This window comes from Lepus europaeus, chromosome 1, assembly GCF_033115175.1.
Source record: "Lepus europaeus isolate LE1 chromosome 1, mLepTim1.pri, whole genome shotgun sequence".
In the NCBI taxonomy this organism is placed as follows: Eukaryota; Metazoa; Chordata; class Mammalia; order Lagomorpha; family Leporidae; genus Lepus; species Lepus europaeus.
In genome coordinates, this window is record NC_084827.1 from 94,478,333 (window position 1) to 94,496,049 (window position 17,717).

Sequence of the window (17,717 nt, forward strand, 5' to 3'; positions counted from 1 at the left end):
AAAATGTATGTTATGAAAAACTATACATGGATTTAAAAATTTTCTCCTCCAGAGTAAATCCATCTTTTAATTCCATTTATCATAAATTTTTTTGTACCCTCACACATGTACAGGTACAAATGTACATTAAATTACATAAAATAAAGTTTCTGCATTACTATTTCTATATCATTTAAAAATGACCCAGATTGAGTTTTGCCAAATTTGGATGGGATGTTGTGACATGGTGTACACTGATGGGATGGCCATGTATCACAGATATAAGTGAGGGTTTTAGTCTATTTTCATTATTGTAATGAAATAACTAAGACAGGCTTACTCCATAAAGAAAAGAGGCTTATTTAGCTCATGATTTTAGAGGCTGGGAGTCCAAATATCATAGCAGGAGGCCTGCATGGTGGTTGGTGGGAGCAAATATGGGAGATCACATCTGGATACAGGAAGTCAGAGAGATACTATGAGGTAGGCAAGGAGGTAGCTTACAAAGAGGAGCTGAGGTTTGCCAACACCTGCATTGTAGCCTTGCCTGAGCTGCAGCCGGCATGCAATGCCCAACTCCCTTCTTTGCAGCAGAAAACTGAAGTAGCCAGGGTTTTGGTGTTTAGAACTGTGCTGGTTAAAAATATCCAATATGAGGGTCTGGTGCTGTGGCAACAATGGGTTAAGCCACTGTCTGCAGCACTGGCATCCCATATGGGCACCGGTTTGAGTCCTGTCTGCTTCACTTCCCATCCAGCTTCCTGCTAATGTGCCTGGGAAAGCATCAGAGGATGGCTTAAGTGCTTGAGCCCACCCCCAACACATGTAGGAGACCAGATGGAGCCCTTGGCTCCTGGCTTTGGCCTGGACCAGCCCTGGTCATTGTGGCCATTTGGGGAGTGATAGAAGATCTCTACCCTCTCACCCCTTCCTTTTCCCTCTCTTGCTATAACTTTTATATAAGTAAATAAATAAATCTATTTTTTAAAAAAATCCAGTATGGCTGTCAACTGTGAGCCCTCAATGACCTTTGGTTTATTATAATGTCATTATAAAATTACCATGGCCAATACTCCAACTACCATCACGTACCTGATGCCATGACACTCTGGAGATTTCCAAAAAGGGCAAGAAAATGGGTGGTGCTCAAGCTCCTCTGCAAATTCTACCCTCTTTGAATGTCCAATTAAGCCTGGACTCAAACATCACTCCCTATATCCCCAGATCATATAAAAGGACAGCACTAAACCATTTTAAGTGTAGAGCTCTTTCTCCCAAGCTTGCCCATACTCCTTCCTGTGTACTTTTGCATTGCATGTAAATAAATCTTGCCTCTCTGCTGACCTTTACCTACATTTCATCCTTTCGTTCTTTCTTGAGCTGGACACTCTTAAGATCCTGGACCCAGCCAGGAATCACCTCACAACAGCTGAGTGAGGCCAGGCTCGGGCTTTTATAGCAATTCCCTTGCTGTAGAACTCACCAGAATCCCATGAGAAATACCTTAATCCTTTTTGGATTAACTGACCTACCTCTTTTTTTTTTTTTTTTTTTTAAGATTTTTGGGGCTGGAGCTGTAGCACAGCCGGTTAAGATGCCACCTGCAGCAACAGTGTCCCATATGGGTGCCAGTTTGAGTCCTGGCAGCTCCACTTCTAATCTAGCTCCCTGCTAATATGCCTGGGAAAGCAGTGGAGGAAAGCCCAAGTTATTGGGCCATGTGAGAGATCTGGAAGAAGCTCCTGGCTCTGGTCTGGCCCCACCCTGGTCATTGCAGCAGCCATTTTTGGGGAGCAAATCAGTGGATGGAAGATCTCTCTGTAAATCTGCTTTCAAACAAATAAATATTTTTAAATGATTTATTTTATTTATTTGAAAGAATTACAAAGAGGTAGAGATGGAAAGAGAGAGAGAGAGAGATGTCTTCCATTCACTGGTTCACTCCCTAAAGCCAGGAGTCAGGAGCTTCTTCCAGTTCTCCCCCTTCAGTGCAGGGGCCCAAGGATTTGACCCATCTTCCACTGCTTTCCCAGGTGCATTAGCAAGGAGCCGAATTGGAAGTGGAGCAGCCGAGTCCCGAACCAGCACTCACATGGGATGCCAATAGCGGCTTTACCCATTACACCAAAATGCTGGCCCCTAGTCCCTACCTCTTAAAGGTTAAGTATCATATTCCAATTCTACTCGTAACACTCTGTAATAATGTTGGAGAAGCTGGAATCTACCCATATTTTTTAAATTATAAGACTGAAATTACTTAGTGAAGATAGAGTTAAAATTCATAATGACAATGAAAAAACAAAAAACCAAGCAGGTAATAAATATCAAGGTGAACCAAGTATTTTTTTATTCTTTTACCAAAAGTCTCTTGAAATTATGGAATAAAAAAATGGCAGAACTATACCCACCATGAAAGAATAGAATAGTATGAAAATGAAATGGCAGATTTGAAAAATAAAAGGAAATTCTACCAGAAGTTCTTTAATTAGAACATCTACCAAAATATCACCAATGGAATTTAAGTCTCAATGAATAAGGGAAAGAGTTGATGGGTTAAGTTTAAAGAATGTCTGTACTGCAAGGTCTAAGGAAATCAGACTGTAGTTAACAGAGAAAGCCATGAAAAATACAAAAGAATAGTCAAGAGACTCTGGATGGAATAGGGATCAACATGTGTGAGTTCCAGGGGAAGAAGGAGAAGGAAGGAGGAGGGGAGGAAGAGGAGGAAAAGAAAGAGAAAGAAGAAAACAGAATGAAGGACAATTTTTGAAAAGAGGATGGGTAAGAATTTCCCACAATTTAAAACAATAATAACAGAAAAAAAAAAAGTTGAGTCTTTAAACTGAGGAAGCCAACCAAGTCCTGAGCACGATACATATATTCTCAAGCCACAGGGACTCACTGTAGCAAAACTGTTGAGAATCAAAGATAAAGAAATAAATATTAAATGAAACTAAAGAGGAAAAGATAAAACAGCTATTTATCTTATGACCAGTTCTCGGGTAGTTCATGTGTCAACATATCTAACTTCTGACTGTTGATTGTTGTATAAAACTGGGAAAAATTACTTAGCTTTACTCTGGCCTCAGAATCAGCCCTTAAGGCATTCAGATCTGGCTGAAAAGCCCATGAGAGTATTTTAGGCATGGAAAGCCAAGACACTCTGGAAAAAAAAAAAATGACCTAAATGAAAGATCTCTGCGAGTGAGATCCCAGTGGAAAGAAGAGGTCATCAAAGAAGGAGGTACCTTTCTCTGAAGGGAGGAGAGAACTTCCACTTTGACTATGACCTTGTCTAAATATGATCGGAGTCGGTGAACTCAAAAGGCTTCCATAGCCTTGGCAACTCACGACAAGAGCCTAGGGTGATTACTGATACCATAAACAAGAGTGTCAATTTGTTAAGTCAACAACAGGAGTCACTGTGCACTTACTCCTCATTTAGGATCTCTGTCCTTAATGTGCTGTACATTGTGATTTAATGCTATAACTAGTACTCAAACAGTATTTTTCACTTTGTGTTTCTGTGTGGGTGCGAACTGTTGAAATCTTTACTTAATATATACTAAACTGATCTTCTGTATATAAAGAGAATTGAAAATGAATCTTGATGTGAATGGAAGGGGAGAGGGAGTGGGAAAGGGGAGGGTTGTGGGTGGGAGGGAAGATATGCAGGGGAAAAAGCCATTGTAATCCATAAGCTGTACTTTGGAAATTTATATTCATTAAATAAAGGTTAAAAAAAATACTTAGCTTCACTGAGCCTAACATTCCTCTTTGCTGTATTAAGAAGATGGAGTGAAAGAATTCCATAAAATATGAGCTCACATATAAATGTAAAATTGTATTCCAAGATGCAAACTTTTGGGGGCAGGTGTGAGAAGAAACTGTCTCCCACTTGTCTGCACACACACACCCTTCTGCATCTCATGCTCAGAGTCTCGATTCTATTCAGGTGAGCAACATGTCAGGGTTAAGCCTCATTCGATCAGCTCTTCCTGCAGCCAAAGATGGCCATGTCCTTCTGATGTGGGAAGTGAAGAAGAATGGGCAGTTTGCTAGTTAGTACTTATTGGCATGCCTCTGCTTTCCTGATTAAAGGAACAGATTTCACTGATACTGCCTCTTTTCCCTCGCTTTGTGTCCTGCGTATAGGCAGAATTGACTCTTGGCTCCCTGGAAGCTATTTTGTAAGCACACAGGAAGGACCAAGTTGCTGAACAAACATTAGCAGCCACCTCTCCCTGGACTATTTTTCTCTGATGAGAAAGATGTAAATGTTGAAGCCATTATTAGTTGGGTGGCAAAAGCATTTCTAACTGATTCTGGAAGAGAAGGAGAACTGAGGTGTATTTTTGTTTGCAATTTAACAGTTTGAAGAAGGCTTTATAAAGCAAAAAAATGAAGAAACCATGTTCAAACTTTATTGAAAACCTGGAGCAATGCCTGGCAATGTAAGTGTTCAGTAAATATTTTTCAAATAAATATAGATGGATATGTGAAACTTATAGGGATGTTGTAGACAGAAATTGACAAATAGCAAACCCTTAAAAATTCCATCTATTGACTACTTCACAATTTAGATCCAGGGCTAGTAACAGTCATTGCTTGCCTGATTTCTACATAATGAATCAGAGGAGAATCTCAGGGTTACATTGTTGCCTTAAAAGATAACCAAGTGAGCTTAGCTGCATAGCAGTTCCTTAGAGGTAAACCTGAGGAGATAACAGTAACACTCAGCTCCAGTCTCTCAAAAGGCTGATCTTGTAGATGTATTTCTTATGGATGATGGAAAAGCTTACTTGAAAGTGATCACAACCATTGTAGGGGAATTCCTGACCAAGTCATCCTGGCATAGCTGGCAAATGCTTGGCCCACTGAAGATAAATGTTCTAACATTTCAGTATCTAGAGAAGATGAGTAGATGGTTTCAACAATTTCTTTTTCTGCCAATATTTTGCAACATCAGCCAAAACAAATCAGAGACATTAGTGATCATAAAATTTAAATATACATTTAAAAATGATTGCCTGACTTCAATTTTGTTGGAAGAGTGCTACAATTATAGTGACAGAAATGTATATCTTCATCTTCCTCTTTCTCTATGCTGTCCCTAAAACAAAAATTTTCCTGGAAATTTCTATGGAAAGTTCTAGACTTCTATGGGGTGTTTATTTCTGCTCTTAATAATGGTCATAAATAATATCCAAATATTAGAGCTTGCAGACCTACAAATAGCTGAAAAGTTCTTTTGGTTCCTGGATTTGCACACTTTGTCCTTGGCCTTTGTCAAATATGAGATTATGAGACAGACTAGATGTGATAAGAATTAAGGGGAGGAAAAGGTCTTGGTTACTGGCAGAATTATGGCCTGAGGGAGCCATAAATGGAATAAAAAGGCTTTCTCAACTACAAGAAAGAATTCCAGCCTTCCCATCCAGTGGGGCAACCCTCTTGGGTGGGCTGGTTTTGTGAGTCAGTGAGACCCAAGTATCTGTCCAGAGATTACGAATAAACTAAATACATTTTTGGGTCAGAAATGTTTTACCTGATCTGACCTTTGTTTCTTACTCATTCGCATTAGCCTTGTTTTTCTCTTAGATCAGCAATACACTTGCCACTAATTTTAATAGTCTAACTATTGATTCTTTTCATTAGGAATTTTCAAGTTGAATTCATTTATATTCTTCTCTCTTCAAAAAGACAAGAAGTGTTTCATTTAATAGAACACACACACAATGTATTTGTGTGTATTTGCTCCATACAGTTTTGGTAAAAGTTGTACATTAATTCAACCAATAGTCACTGAGTATCTGTTATGCTCCAAGTATCTTGGGGTTTATAAAGCCGAATGAAATGTGGTCCTTGTTCATTGAATCCTGGTGTTTTACCTTTCCAGGTGTACTTGCTTTTTAACAAGAGGTCGATAACCCTAGCTGTGTATCATCAGCACCTGGGGAGCTTGTTAAACATACACCTGCCCAGGTTTCAGCTCTTAGATTCTGATAAGAGGCAGAACCCAAGGTGTGTGTGGCTTTCACAAAAAAAAAAAAAAAAAACCTCCCCAAGTAAATCTGGTGCACGACCAGGACTAAGAAGCACCATTTTACACTAAGAAGGGACTAACTACAGGAACATAGCCACAAGGCGGGGGGGGGGGGGGGGGGGGTTGGGGGCGGTGCGTTTGAAATCTACAGCATGAGCAGTGAGCTAAAGTCGCTTCTAAGGCTGTTTCTCTCTGTCTCCAAGGTTTTGGAATGGATAGTTACCAGATGGCAGAGTCAAGCCCAGCCTTTCTGTAGCACAAGCAAAACTGCGGCATAGGACTAAGAACTGCAGCCTAAGTTCATCCCCAAAGCGCCCCCCGCCCAACACGCTGTCATCATGTCCAGCTCACACCAAACACGGTCATTTGTGAACGTTTTTTGATTGGAAAGTAATTTGGGCCAGGGGCACCCCCCCCCTTTTTTTTTTTCTCTAACCAAGGAACACAGTAACTCAGGAGTGGAAGGTATTTGGCAGGTGCTCGTTCGGAAGTGAATTGAATCCAACTCTTAGATTGTGACCATACGCCAGTATGTCATATTTACACAAGGTTTCAGGTACATCAAAGAACACATACCATGTACATGGAGGAAGGAACAAGGCAAGCAGCCCCGGGCCCACCCCCTCCCAGCTTGTGATTAGGACACTGGCGGTACTTCAGGGGCCAGAACCCATACAGTGATTCACTGATCGGCTTCCTTCCTTCATTCATTTGTGAAACGCGCCTAGCACTCAGAGGCCAGGCAGAGGAGGCAGTTCCTTCCGTCGGTGGGCTGAAAGGAACCTAAGGCTGGGTCCCCGCGCGCTCACCTTGCCCTGGCCGCGGCCGGTCCAGCTCCGCGGGCCTTCCCGGGCGGGCGTGGCTTCCGCGCGCGGACACTGGCGGCAGGAACTACGCGTCCCGGCAGCCCGCGGGGCGGTGGGCGGAGCGGGGCCGGGGGCGGGGGCCGCGAGGGGGCATTGTGTCGGCGAGCGCCGAGCTGCGTTTGTCTGCTCCAGGTGCTCGCCGAGCGAGCGCTGCGGACGCCGGTCCGGGGCTGCGAGTGTCCGCGGCGGCGGCGGCGGCCCCGGCGGGAGGCGGAGGAACGGCACCGCGCGCCTGCTGGTCGCGGTCGCTGGCAGGGGCCGGTGTGCCGGGGCAGCACCATGCGGAGGGGCGCTCGGCGCCCTGACGACCCCTCGCGAGGCAGAGAGGCCGGGGCCGCGTTGGGGCGGCGGAGAGCATGAGGGAGGCCGGCCGGCTGCTGAGCTCCGGGCGCTGCTAGGGAGCGGCGTGCGCTGCACACTCGCCGGGGCGCGGCGGAGGGCGGGGAGCCGATCGCCGGGAGCTGTTCTGATTTCCGACGCGCACGCCAGGGGCCGGTAGCGACCCCGGCCCCCGCGCCGGCCGACATGGGCAACGCGGGGAGCATGGATTCGCAGCAGACCGATTTCAGGGCGCACAACGTGCCTTTGAAGCTGCCGATGCCCGAGCCAGGGGAACTGGAGGAGCGATTTGCCATCGTGCTGGTGAGTGTGAGGCGGCCGGGCGTGGGGCCCCGACCTGCGGCGCGGCGGACCCCCGGCCCCTCCCCTTCTGCGCCCCGCGCGACCTCCTGTCCCCTGGGGAGGCGCCCACCCTCCCCATTGTGGCCGCCCTCCCCTCGCCTCTCCTTCTTCCCCCCCGAAGCCCCCCGCGCCCAGCCAGCCCCCAGGTCCCGGGATGGGGCCGGGGTCTCCGGGCTGACCGCCCCGCCGGCCCCGAACCCATTGTCTGGCGGGAGAGGCACCTCGCGGCGCGTGTGCCCGGGAGGTGTGGCGTGGGCGTGAAGGGACGGTGGCGCGGGCTGGGCAGGAGGCGGCTGCAAGCCGCTGAGGTTTTGTTTAAAAAAGAAAAAAAATCGCGAGCTCCTTTCCTCAGGCGCCCAGCCCAGGGCCTTCAGGGTCCGGGGCAGATGGGCGCAGGTGGCCGGCCGGAGACGCGGGGCGAGGAGCGGACGCGAACTTGGAGGACGGATGTCGCGGCTTGGGCGAGGGGGAGCTTCCCCAAAAGAGATAGAGGAGACCGGCAGCTGGTCCCTAAGCGAGGAGGGGGCTCCGAACCCCAGGCGGGAGAGAGGGGCCCTGGGCGGGGCAGAACCTCAGCGTCTTCTCCTTGGTCTTAAATCTTAAACCACAAAAATGTGTGCAGTTTTGCGGGGACGTGTTGCGAGCTGTCCTGACTGCTCGGGCGACCCCTCCCCCTGCACACCCAGACAAATCCCCCGCTGCCTCCCGCGGCCCCTCTTCCTCAGCACCTCGCATCGTACTCTCTGAAGACCTCTGTCTTTGCCCCTTTCCTGCTGGGACTGTTTCTGGGCCCCTCCCAGCCCGATCCTGGCGAGCTGCAGAGGGTGTGGCGCTTCGCCCTTGTCCCAGCCAGGGGCTGTACTGCGTTTGGTCCCAAGAAAACTAGTTCCAGTGTCCCAGTCTCTTAAGGGAGATTGGGAGGGCAGCGGGCAAGATGGGTCCCATTCCTATTCTTCAAACTCGGACATCTCTCTGCCTGGCTGGTTATCCTTACAACCCGCCCAGAGAGAGAGAAACTTGGGATGGAGGTAGCCGGCGATTGTGATTGCCTGCGGGGCTTTTTGGCTTGTACCTTAACTGCTTTGGGAAAGGACTGGAGTACTAGGTCAGAAATCGGTCGTCCGAGGTCTGAACTCTGAGCGTTTGGATGGCCTTGGAAAGGGACTGGTCTGATCTGGGGCGTACTATTCTGGAGGGCAGGTTAGCTTTGTGCTCTTGGGGAGAATGGAGGCCACCTGGAAATTGCGCGGCCGTCGGGGAGATAGATGAGGTTGCCTGTCTTGCTTTGCATTCTCTGTGATCTCCCCCAGCTGCTCACCCTTGTGCAAGATGGGACACTCTGAAATGAAACAGCTTAGGCTTAATTGCTTCTCAAGGCAGCCTGGGTGCATACTTGACCGGTCTTTGCAAAGACAAACGTTTCTCTTCAAAATGCTCCTCGTACCAGACCTATGGCTCTTACCTCCTGGCTCTGGGTTTTGTGTTTTCCCGTCCATGTGTGTTGTCTGTGTCTGAATATTTGTGGTGGAGGAGCCAGGGACCCAGGGAAACCAGTGCAGCAGCCATAATAATAACAATAATGCAATTAAGTTCTGCTCAACTGGGATAGCAGTTTTTTTGCGTTCAGTTACCCTGCTGATTAATAACACATGGGATGAATGAATCTTCAGAAAAATAATGTCTCGTCATTAACATGGTGGGTTTGTGTTGCTATGAAGTCTGGCAGTCGCTAATTTAGGACTTAGACATTTATGGTTGAACATCACAGGCGCCTTGGGGGGCGTTGGTTGTTGTGGCTACTTTACTCTCCTGTGTGTCACACACAGTTACTGGATTCAGTTCTTTGTAAGATTGTTTACAACAGTCTAAGCATCTCCAACAAAAAAGCAAAAACAAAAACAAAAGGCAGGCAGACTTTTCCTGAAGAGATAAAGCTTTTGGGCAAGTCTCAGCTCCAAGACCTTCTGGTTAAGATGCCCTTGGACCACTGAAGTGGGGTTTACTTTTAGAGTCGGCTCCACTAGCTCTTGGGAAATCACTGGGAGGAGTTAGAAGGACTCCCTCCTGAATATCACCACCGGCTGATAGAGGTCCCAAGTGTCCGGGATTTATTCTGTGGTCACTCAATTCTTTTTTGAAGTTACTTAAGTGATCTCTTAACTTAGATTTTCTTCAGGAATTGCCCAAGAAATCAGTTCACCCATTCAATTCTGGACATTAAGCTGACATGCCAGACGATTTTAGGTGGCAGAGTTCTGAGCACTTAATGTGGAAGAATTCTCTACCTTTCAATAGTGGGGACTGAGTTGTCCTTACTACCAATTTTATTTTCTTACATAGTAAAGATCCTGTATGTGTTTTTGGAAGGAGAACTAGATAGTAATACTGTGCAGAAAAGTGTACAAGCAACTCATTGTAAGTATGGCATACGTCAATAATTAACGAGCTGTTTCAGGCTAGGAAAACAATTCCTCCTAGGCTCCAGCATATTTAAAGCCCTGGGGAAGGGGTAAACAAAATGAAGGAAGTCCACCTTATTGCTTGTTAGGAAAGCCTTAGGACAGAGCAAAACTCTGAGTGGCTGTTCCCCTTCCTGCCCCCTTCGCCAGCTTCTGTGGGTTAAATTGTACCGATCTGTGAAATGAGTGAGTATGCATGCAAAGGACAGAGTAGACTATTGGGTTAATATCATTGAGGGATAACTTTTAAAGGGAATAGTTTTTGTTCTTTAATAGAAGAAAATGCATTACTGGACTTGCCACCTGCGCCCGTCTGCCCGGGACCCTGAAGTAAATGAGTGCAGTAAGTACTACTGGCTCCAAATCGTAGGGGTTTACTTCTCCTTAGGAGAGTCTCTCCTCCTTTGCATCTGTTTTGAGCATTATTTTACGAATTATTACAAAACTTAGATTTAAGGGCAAAGATGATTGACTCAATGTATGCATGTATAGTTTTCACTTTTGTATCTGCCTTTGTGTGTACATTGGTGGGATTTGACACTCAGTGCAAGTGTTTCTCGTAAATTAAAAATTCAGTCATCTACGTGAATCTTGCTGCTTTTAGGGTATACATTTGACACAGGTATATCATTAGCCTGTATTTTTGGGGCTCTACGATTTACAATTAAATTTGTGGTTCTCCACTGTGTTTCTTAAACACTGTCTAATTTTGGGGGTTACACACACGAATAATCCTTTGCTTTATTTTCAAAGATGATGCTGTGCAGTGATTCTTGGAAGGTACTGTGCACAGCTGATGTTCTTTGTCCAAGAATACCTCCTTTTCTGAGTTACATACCCCATAATATTCACTAGTTCTTTTCTAGCAGCCACTGCTGACAACTTAAAATATAAGTTTTCGGATGCCTCTGTTGAGGAGCTGTCCTCAGAATTGTTTCTTTGATCTTCAGAAAAAAGGATAAACTTAAGTCTTCTGTCTTAGCTGCTGTATCTCTGGGATATCAGGTATTAGGCAGCACTGCAAACAGATTAAAAAAGACAGATTAGGAAGTAATGGTTTAGGGCAGTATTATCCTAGGTTTGATATCAGGAATTGCTTTTGGTATCTGATGAATTTGAGTCAATTTCCTTTTCACCCCATTCCAGGTTGAACATAGTCATTTTAAAGAGTGGGGCATTGCAGACTACTTACTCTGAGTAGGCCCGGTACTTAGAGATTCTCACCTAATCCTCACAGTAGCTAGAGCCATCAGCAACATTAGGGATGTGTAAATGATTAGCTAAAGTGTCTGAAGTCATACAGTTATTAAATAACCAATCTGGGATTTCCACCAGATTTGGATCTCTGTTCCACACTTTACTGGGCCCTAGCATTGCATTATGCTTCTTTAGGCCTGGAATTATGAAGGGGGTTAAAAGAAAAAAAGGCTCTTAACTACCAGTAAAAAAACAAAAACCTATTAATTCTGGTAAATGCAAGATTTAAACTATATCAAATTGGCAGAAATTTCTCAGAAGTCACCAAAGTGGGGTGCATTGGTATTTGCCTTTAGGTGTCAAATTCTCTGGCATCTGCACTGTACTCTTTTTTGGCATGGAGTGAACAATGGATTTGGTCCATAAGTCTTGTCTATAGTTTTTCCTTTCCAGGCAGACTCTCCCTAGGTTGGAAAATTTAGATTTTCTAAACCAGAGGGAAGACACAACCTATCATTGCAATGCTTGCACTCCAAATGTAATTACCTATGAAAGGGACAAGGAAGGTCAAGTTTTAACATTGAAGTTGATTGCCACTGCAAGGTGGTGTTCCCTTTCAGCCTCTTCCAAGGAGAGCACCTGCCGTGAAGTCTGTTGAACAGATGGATGCGTGGGAGTAGAGTGAAGCCATCAGATGCTGCTGATTTGTTTTCTCAGATCCTTTCTCCTGTTGTGAAGGAAAGAGAGTGTGGAAAGGGGGCGGAGTGTTGTCACTTTGAACCATTGCAGTTTCACCCTAGGCAGTAACTCCCTGTTTTTTCCTCCAAAGTGGGAATAGATGCTTAGGGCTGTGCATATCATCATTATCAGCGTGCACTTCCCCTCCTCATAATGCCAGTAAAAGCTGTGAAAATAGATCTCAGTGTCTAGGATAGAAGATGATCAAAAGCTTTTCACTGAATGCAATTATTTGGCTCCATTGGGAACCTGGAAGCTGTATTAACTGGTGAAATCTGGGAAGTTTGCCTACTGTTAAATCCTTAAGGGTTAAGAATAACTTTTGCTTGTGTTCTATCATTTGGAAAAGAGAATTGGCCTGAGGGTCAGGACAACTGGGTTTAAGAATCTTCATCAGCTGTCCCAGCTTGGGCAAGTTAAAATCTTTGCCTGGTCCTTGTAAATAGAAATAAAATTTGGCATAACTGTTGATGTTGTGAGGATGATGGAAATTATAGTAGTTGAAAGTATAATATTTGCAGAACATAATACATGGTGAACTATTAGCTGACTTTGCATTTTGAAGAATTTATGTGTGGGAAAGTGTGTAGCCATGTTCTAGAGAGTAGAATTGCCCAGGGTCAGTAACTTGTGAACCTAAGGGAAAGTATTCTAACATTTAGAGTTGTCAAGAAACCAACATTGAGCTGTCCGTTAGAGTTGTTTAAGCAGAGTTGCATGAACCATGTTGGCAGCCAGAAGCTCTTTCAAACCTAAAGTATTGCAAGGGTGGTCTTAGCTCCAAAGGAACCCTCCCTCCTTGGATTGAGTGCCACGTGCAAGTTCAGGACTTAGAATCATAGCACTGAGAGTAGGGAAGGGCGTCTTTGTAGGTCTCCTCAGCTCAAAGATTAAAAAAAAAAAAAAAAAAAAAGTAGTTCTGGAAATGCATTAACCTTGTAAGAACTGTGTCCTGAAGGACTTGGTCTTAGTGAACTGTGCTCTTCATTTCAACCTTAAGGCTTGGGGAATAAGGACAAGGCAGAGTAAGCTCCCTGTTCCTCATACTTAAGCAGGTTCAGTGTCCCAACAGTGGCTAATGCGAGAGGCTCTGACTGTACGTGTCCATCTCTTGCAAGAGGGCTGTGGTACCTGGAATCCTTTGAAGAACAAAGTAGTGAATCCTTGTTGACAAAATGAAAAAAAACAAAAACCCACAAACCTGAAAGAGCTTAAGGAGCAAAGATGAGTTATGAGCTTTGCAGGGGCCTGGCAGGTCCCCTATTGTAGAGTAGCTCTTTTTGGAGTCCTGTCCTCCACAAATGAGAAGGGTATCCCCAGGCCTCGGTCCTTGGTTTCTTTAGAGAGGCTTCCTGCATCTTTTTAGCACTTACTTGAACCCTGGGGGCTGAGCTAGCTCACCTCTCGTCTTCCTTTTAAAATTCTGTCCATACTGCAGGATGATTTTCAGCTCTTCTCCCTGGTCACCCCATCCTCCTCTCCAGAACTCTGTTTCAACATAACACTAGTTTCCAGCTGATACCATTTGGAAGCAATGCCCATGGAAAACTGATAAGCTAGAATGTTGTCTCATGGGCTGTGATTCCACTAAGGCCGACAGGTGTAGACCTGCATGGCTGGGAGTCCCCAAACTGAGAAATACCAAGTGCTTCCTTGGAGGTGTTATGGTATTTGGTGTTGACAGATAGAAGTGTACTTCATTTTCCATTCTTTAAAAACAGAAAAGCTTCCCCATCAGTGCTCACAGGTGGGCACCTTACCCAGAACTCTGTGGTTTCTAGTTTCTTAGATTTTTTTTTGACAGGCAGAGTGGATAGTGAGAGAGAGAAAGGTCTTCCTTTTTGCCGCTGGTTCACCCTCGAATGGCCGCTGCGGCCGGCGCATTGCGCTGATCTGAAGCCAGGAGCCAGGTGCTTCTTCTGGTCTCCCATGTGGGTGCAGGGCCCAAGGACTTGGGCCATCCTCCACTGCGTTCCCGGGCCATAGCAGAGAGCTGGCCTGGAAGAGGGGCAACCAGGATAGAATCCGGCGCCCCTACCGGGACTAGAACCCGATGTGCCGGCGCCGCAAGGCGGAGGATTAGCCTGTTAAGCCAAGGCGCCGGCCCAAGTTTTAGATTTTCTAGGACGTACTGGCTATGGTTTCTGTGATCCCTGCTCACATCTTCAGTGCTTTTGGCAACTGGTCACTGCTTTAATAACTCTTAGTCCACATGTAACCTTAGTCTAACTTTATGCTGAAGAAACGCTGGCCCTATATCTGTTGTCACGAAGCCGAAAGCCTGGAGATGCTTAGGCCCTGCTGCCTCCAGGACTGAGCTCCCTTGATTGCTGTGCAGCAGATGGTGCCCATAACCTGGCTTACACTAAGAGCTTGTTGACTTTGGGAAGGCGTCACTTCACATTTTGGACGGTGAGCCTGGTGCTGGACGCTAAGATGTGACTGATGGTTCCTGAAAATAACAGATCTCATCTGTCTCATGTGTTTCGTAGATGGAGAGTTTGCTCAGGAACCTGGCTCCTTCCTTGGTTGTCTTTTCTTTTTCCTTTTTTAAAAAAGATTTATTTATTTATTTGAAAGCCAGAGTTACACAGAGGAGGAGAGGTGGGGTGGGGAAGGGGGGGAGAGAGGTAGTCTTCCATCCGCTGGTTCACTCCCCAGTTGGCAGCAACAGCTGGAGCTGTGCCAATCCGAAGCCAGGAGCCAGCAGCCTCTTCCGGGTCTCCCATGCGGGTGCAGGGGCCCAAGGATTTGGGCCATCCTCTACTGCTTTCCCAGGCCACAGCAGAGAGCTGGATCGGAAGTGGAGCAGCCGGGTCTCGAACCGGCACCCATCTGGGATGCCAGCACTGCAGGCAGCAGCTTTACCTGCTACTCCACAGCGCCGGCCCCTCCTTGGTTGTCTTTTCTGCATGGAACTTTGAGGGCACTTTCTTTGGGGTAGAATAAGGAAGTGATTGTTAGAATGCTGATTCTCAAACTTGGCTGCATTTTGACATTCCCTGGGGGAGCCCCAGAAACACCGATGCCTGGGGCTCCCTCTCCTGAAATTGTGATAAATTTGACTAGGGTATAACCTGAGCATTGGGATTTGTAAAAGCTTTCAAGAAGATTTAAATGTGAAACCCAGGTTGAGAGCCACTGTGCTACAGGAGAGTATTTTCCTCTTCATCTCCTGCCCTGTAAATTAAAACTAGTGAAAAATGTGTATATATGCAAGGATTGTTGAAGAAATAAGAGAAAATTTGGAAAAGTGAACAAAGTGGAGAAAAAAAAAGTTGAAGAAATACAAATATTTTTCCTGGGGCTAGCATTGTGGTGAAGCAGATAAAGCCGCTGCCCGCAGTGCTGGCATCCCGTGTAGGTGCCGGTTTGTGTCCCGGCTGCTCCACTTCCTATCCAGCTCTCTGCTATGGCCTGGAAAAGCAGTAGAAGTTGGGCCCCTGCACCTAGGAGGGAGACTTGGAAGAAGCTCCTGGCTCCTGCTTTGGATCAGCTCAAATCCCACTGTTGCAGCCATCTGGAGAGTGAACCAGCAGATGGAAGACCTCTCTCTCTGTCTCTGCCTCGGCCTCTCTAGAACTCTGCCTTTCAAATAAATAAATAAATCTTAAAGAAAAAACAAATATTTTTCCTAGAGAAACATAGAAGACTAGGTTCAAAATCTATTAGATGGTGTAATTATTTACTGTTTAGGAAATGACCATCAAATGATCAAAATGAAAAATTTCAGGGAAAGTTCCGTATGGTATGGTTGACATTAAATAGCAACCCTCAGCTGTACCTCTGGAGTAGAATAATCAATACATCAAATGTATTTTTGCTTGGGCCTCCATTCTCAAGCCTAATTGTTGGTTCAATGCAGGCCTTCTGCTTTGATCTCTGGTTTTACCACTTACAAAGACTTGATGAGCTTGGCTTCCTGGAGTGAAATTCAAATACAGTTGTGAAATGTAAACAACATTCATTTATTAAGAATCCTATAATCAAGGCAAATTGGCATGCTTATATAAGCAATTAGCTTTGAGAATAGAAAGATAAATAGGATGCTAGGTCAAGAATGAGCTGATTGTTCGCAGTGCAAGACTCTAGTCACTCCTTTATTAGCTATAACATAAGCAAATAGACATTCCTCTTATAATCTGGAGCATTTATGGTTTGGGGTTTGAGGGCAGCATATGTGGTTTTCTGGAACTGAGAGAAGCAATTATTGTCTCATTTTATTTTAGAAATATAAGGAAATCTTTCAAGGAAATGTAGGTAGTTGATTTATGACGATATATTTTTCTAGTAATTGGGAACAGAGGGGACGTATGGATTTAGATAGAATGTTAAAGGAAGGTAAAGAGGACTATTTTATAATGGCAGAAACATTGAATGAACATCTTTCTCATCTGCTTTCATTGAATAATGTTATGTAATATTCTCATGTGTATATATGCACTATGGTAACTAATAGAACATGATAAGATTTGCACCATGGCAACACCTACTTTGCCCAGTAAATTCAATGCCATCAAATGTCTTATTGGTGAAAGCTGGAGAACCCAAGCATAAAGATGCTGAATCAGGTGCATGGCTTTATAGGTCAGTTTCATTTCTGGTCCTTTTAATCCCTGATGTTGTCAGCTTTCCACTCCTTCCAATGAACCTTTCTCTTTTTGGTGACAGTGGATTATTTTGACTAATGTGGGTTCTTTATTCCAATGGGCTTCTGCCTGGTGAGCTAGGATGCTGATTCAGTACTAATGTCTTGGGATCAGGGTGTCATACACTTGGAATTGTTGATTCCTTGACATCTGAATGCAAACGCAGAGAGACCACTTAGAGCTGTGAGGCCTCCTGTGCGTGTGGAACCCTTCCATTTGCCAGTGTTCAGCCTCGGCACTCTACTTTCCCAGCAGAATGTGTGAGTCTCAGATGAGGCTTTTTGGAAAACATTTGTTTGGCACAGAAGTCTCCCAATTACTGGTGAGTTTCTCAGGCCCCAGTTGGCATTTAATGAAACAGTTCTTTAACATTAGACATAAAGATTTTTGTTATTTTACTAATAATTAGCAATTTCAAGTTTGGTTCCTTGTAATTCTCCCATTGATAGTGGAGAAATTTAGCAATTTTTGTTTGTTTCAAAGGATGTTACCTGGTCATTCTTTAAAAAAATCATTTCCCTGGGGCCAGTAATGTGGCGTAGTGGGTAAAGTCACCACCTGTGACACCAGCATCCCATATGGGCGCTGGTTCAAGTCTCAGCTGCTCCACTTTGGATCCAGCTCCCTGCTTATGGCCTGGGGAAAGGAGGGGAAGGTGGCCCAAGTGTTTGGGCCCCTGCTGCCCATTTGTGAGACCTGAAAGAAGCTCCTGGCTTCACCGTTGCAGCTGTCTGGGGAGTGAAACATCTCTCTCTCTCTCTTCTGCCTCTCCTTCTGTCTCTGTAACTCTTTCAAATAAATACATCTTAAAATCTTTACCCAAATTGGGCATATTGTTGTAATCAACCCTCAGATCAGGAATTAGAGGCTCACCCTCCAAGCTGTTTTTCAAATGTGGTTGAACTTGGGTCCTGGCCTTCCCAGCCAAGCACTCAGTTGAACTTACTTTCCCATTGGTCATGCTTACATGGAAGAAAGGAGCCACAGGATTGTGCCTTGTGGTCTGATTCTAAATGATTTTGAACCATGAGGTTTCCACCATTTCCTTTGAGAGACTTCCTATGGCCAAGTAGGCCTAACCATTAGGAAACATTGAGATCGC

At 45.1% G+C, this 17,717-nt stretch overlaps 1 protein-coding gene across 5 annotated transcripts in view; it reads left to right on the top strand.

The window, feature by feature from the left end:
- Nucleotides 1-7,159: 7,159 nt before the first annotated feature.
- The window catches only part of FMNL2 (formin like 2), a 353,117-nt gene continuing 342,559 nt past the window's right edge, over nucleotides 7,160-17,717 (top strand). For 3 of the 5 annotated variants that reach the window (XM_062186780.1, XM_062186769.1, XM_062186771.1), the window contains exon 1: nucleotides 7,162-7,533. In XM_062186780.1, coding sequence (XP_062042764.1) covers nucleotides 7,417-7,533 — 117 coding nt within the window. In that variant the 5' untranslated portion in view covers nucleotides 7,162-7,416. Of the gene's footprint in view, nucleotides 7,534-17,717 lie in introns of all 5 variants that reach the window. The other 2 variants (XM_062186790.1, XM_062186799.1) reach the window with 2 other exon arrangements.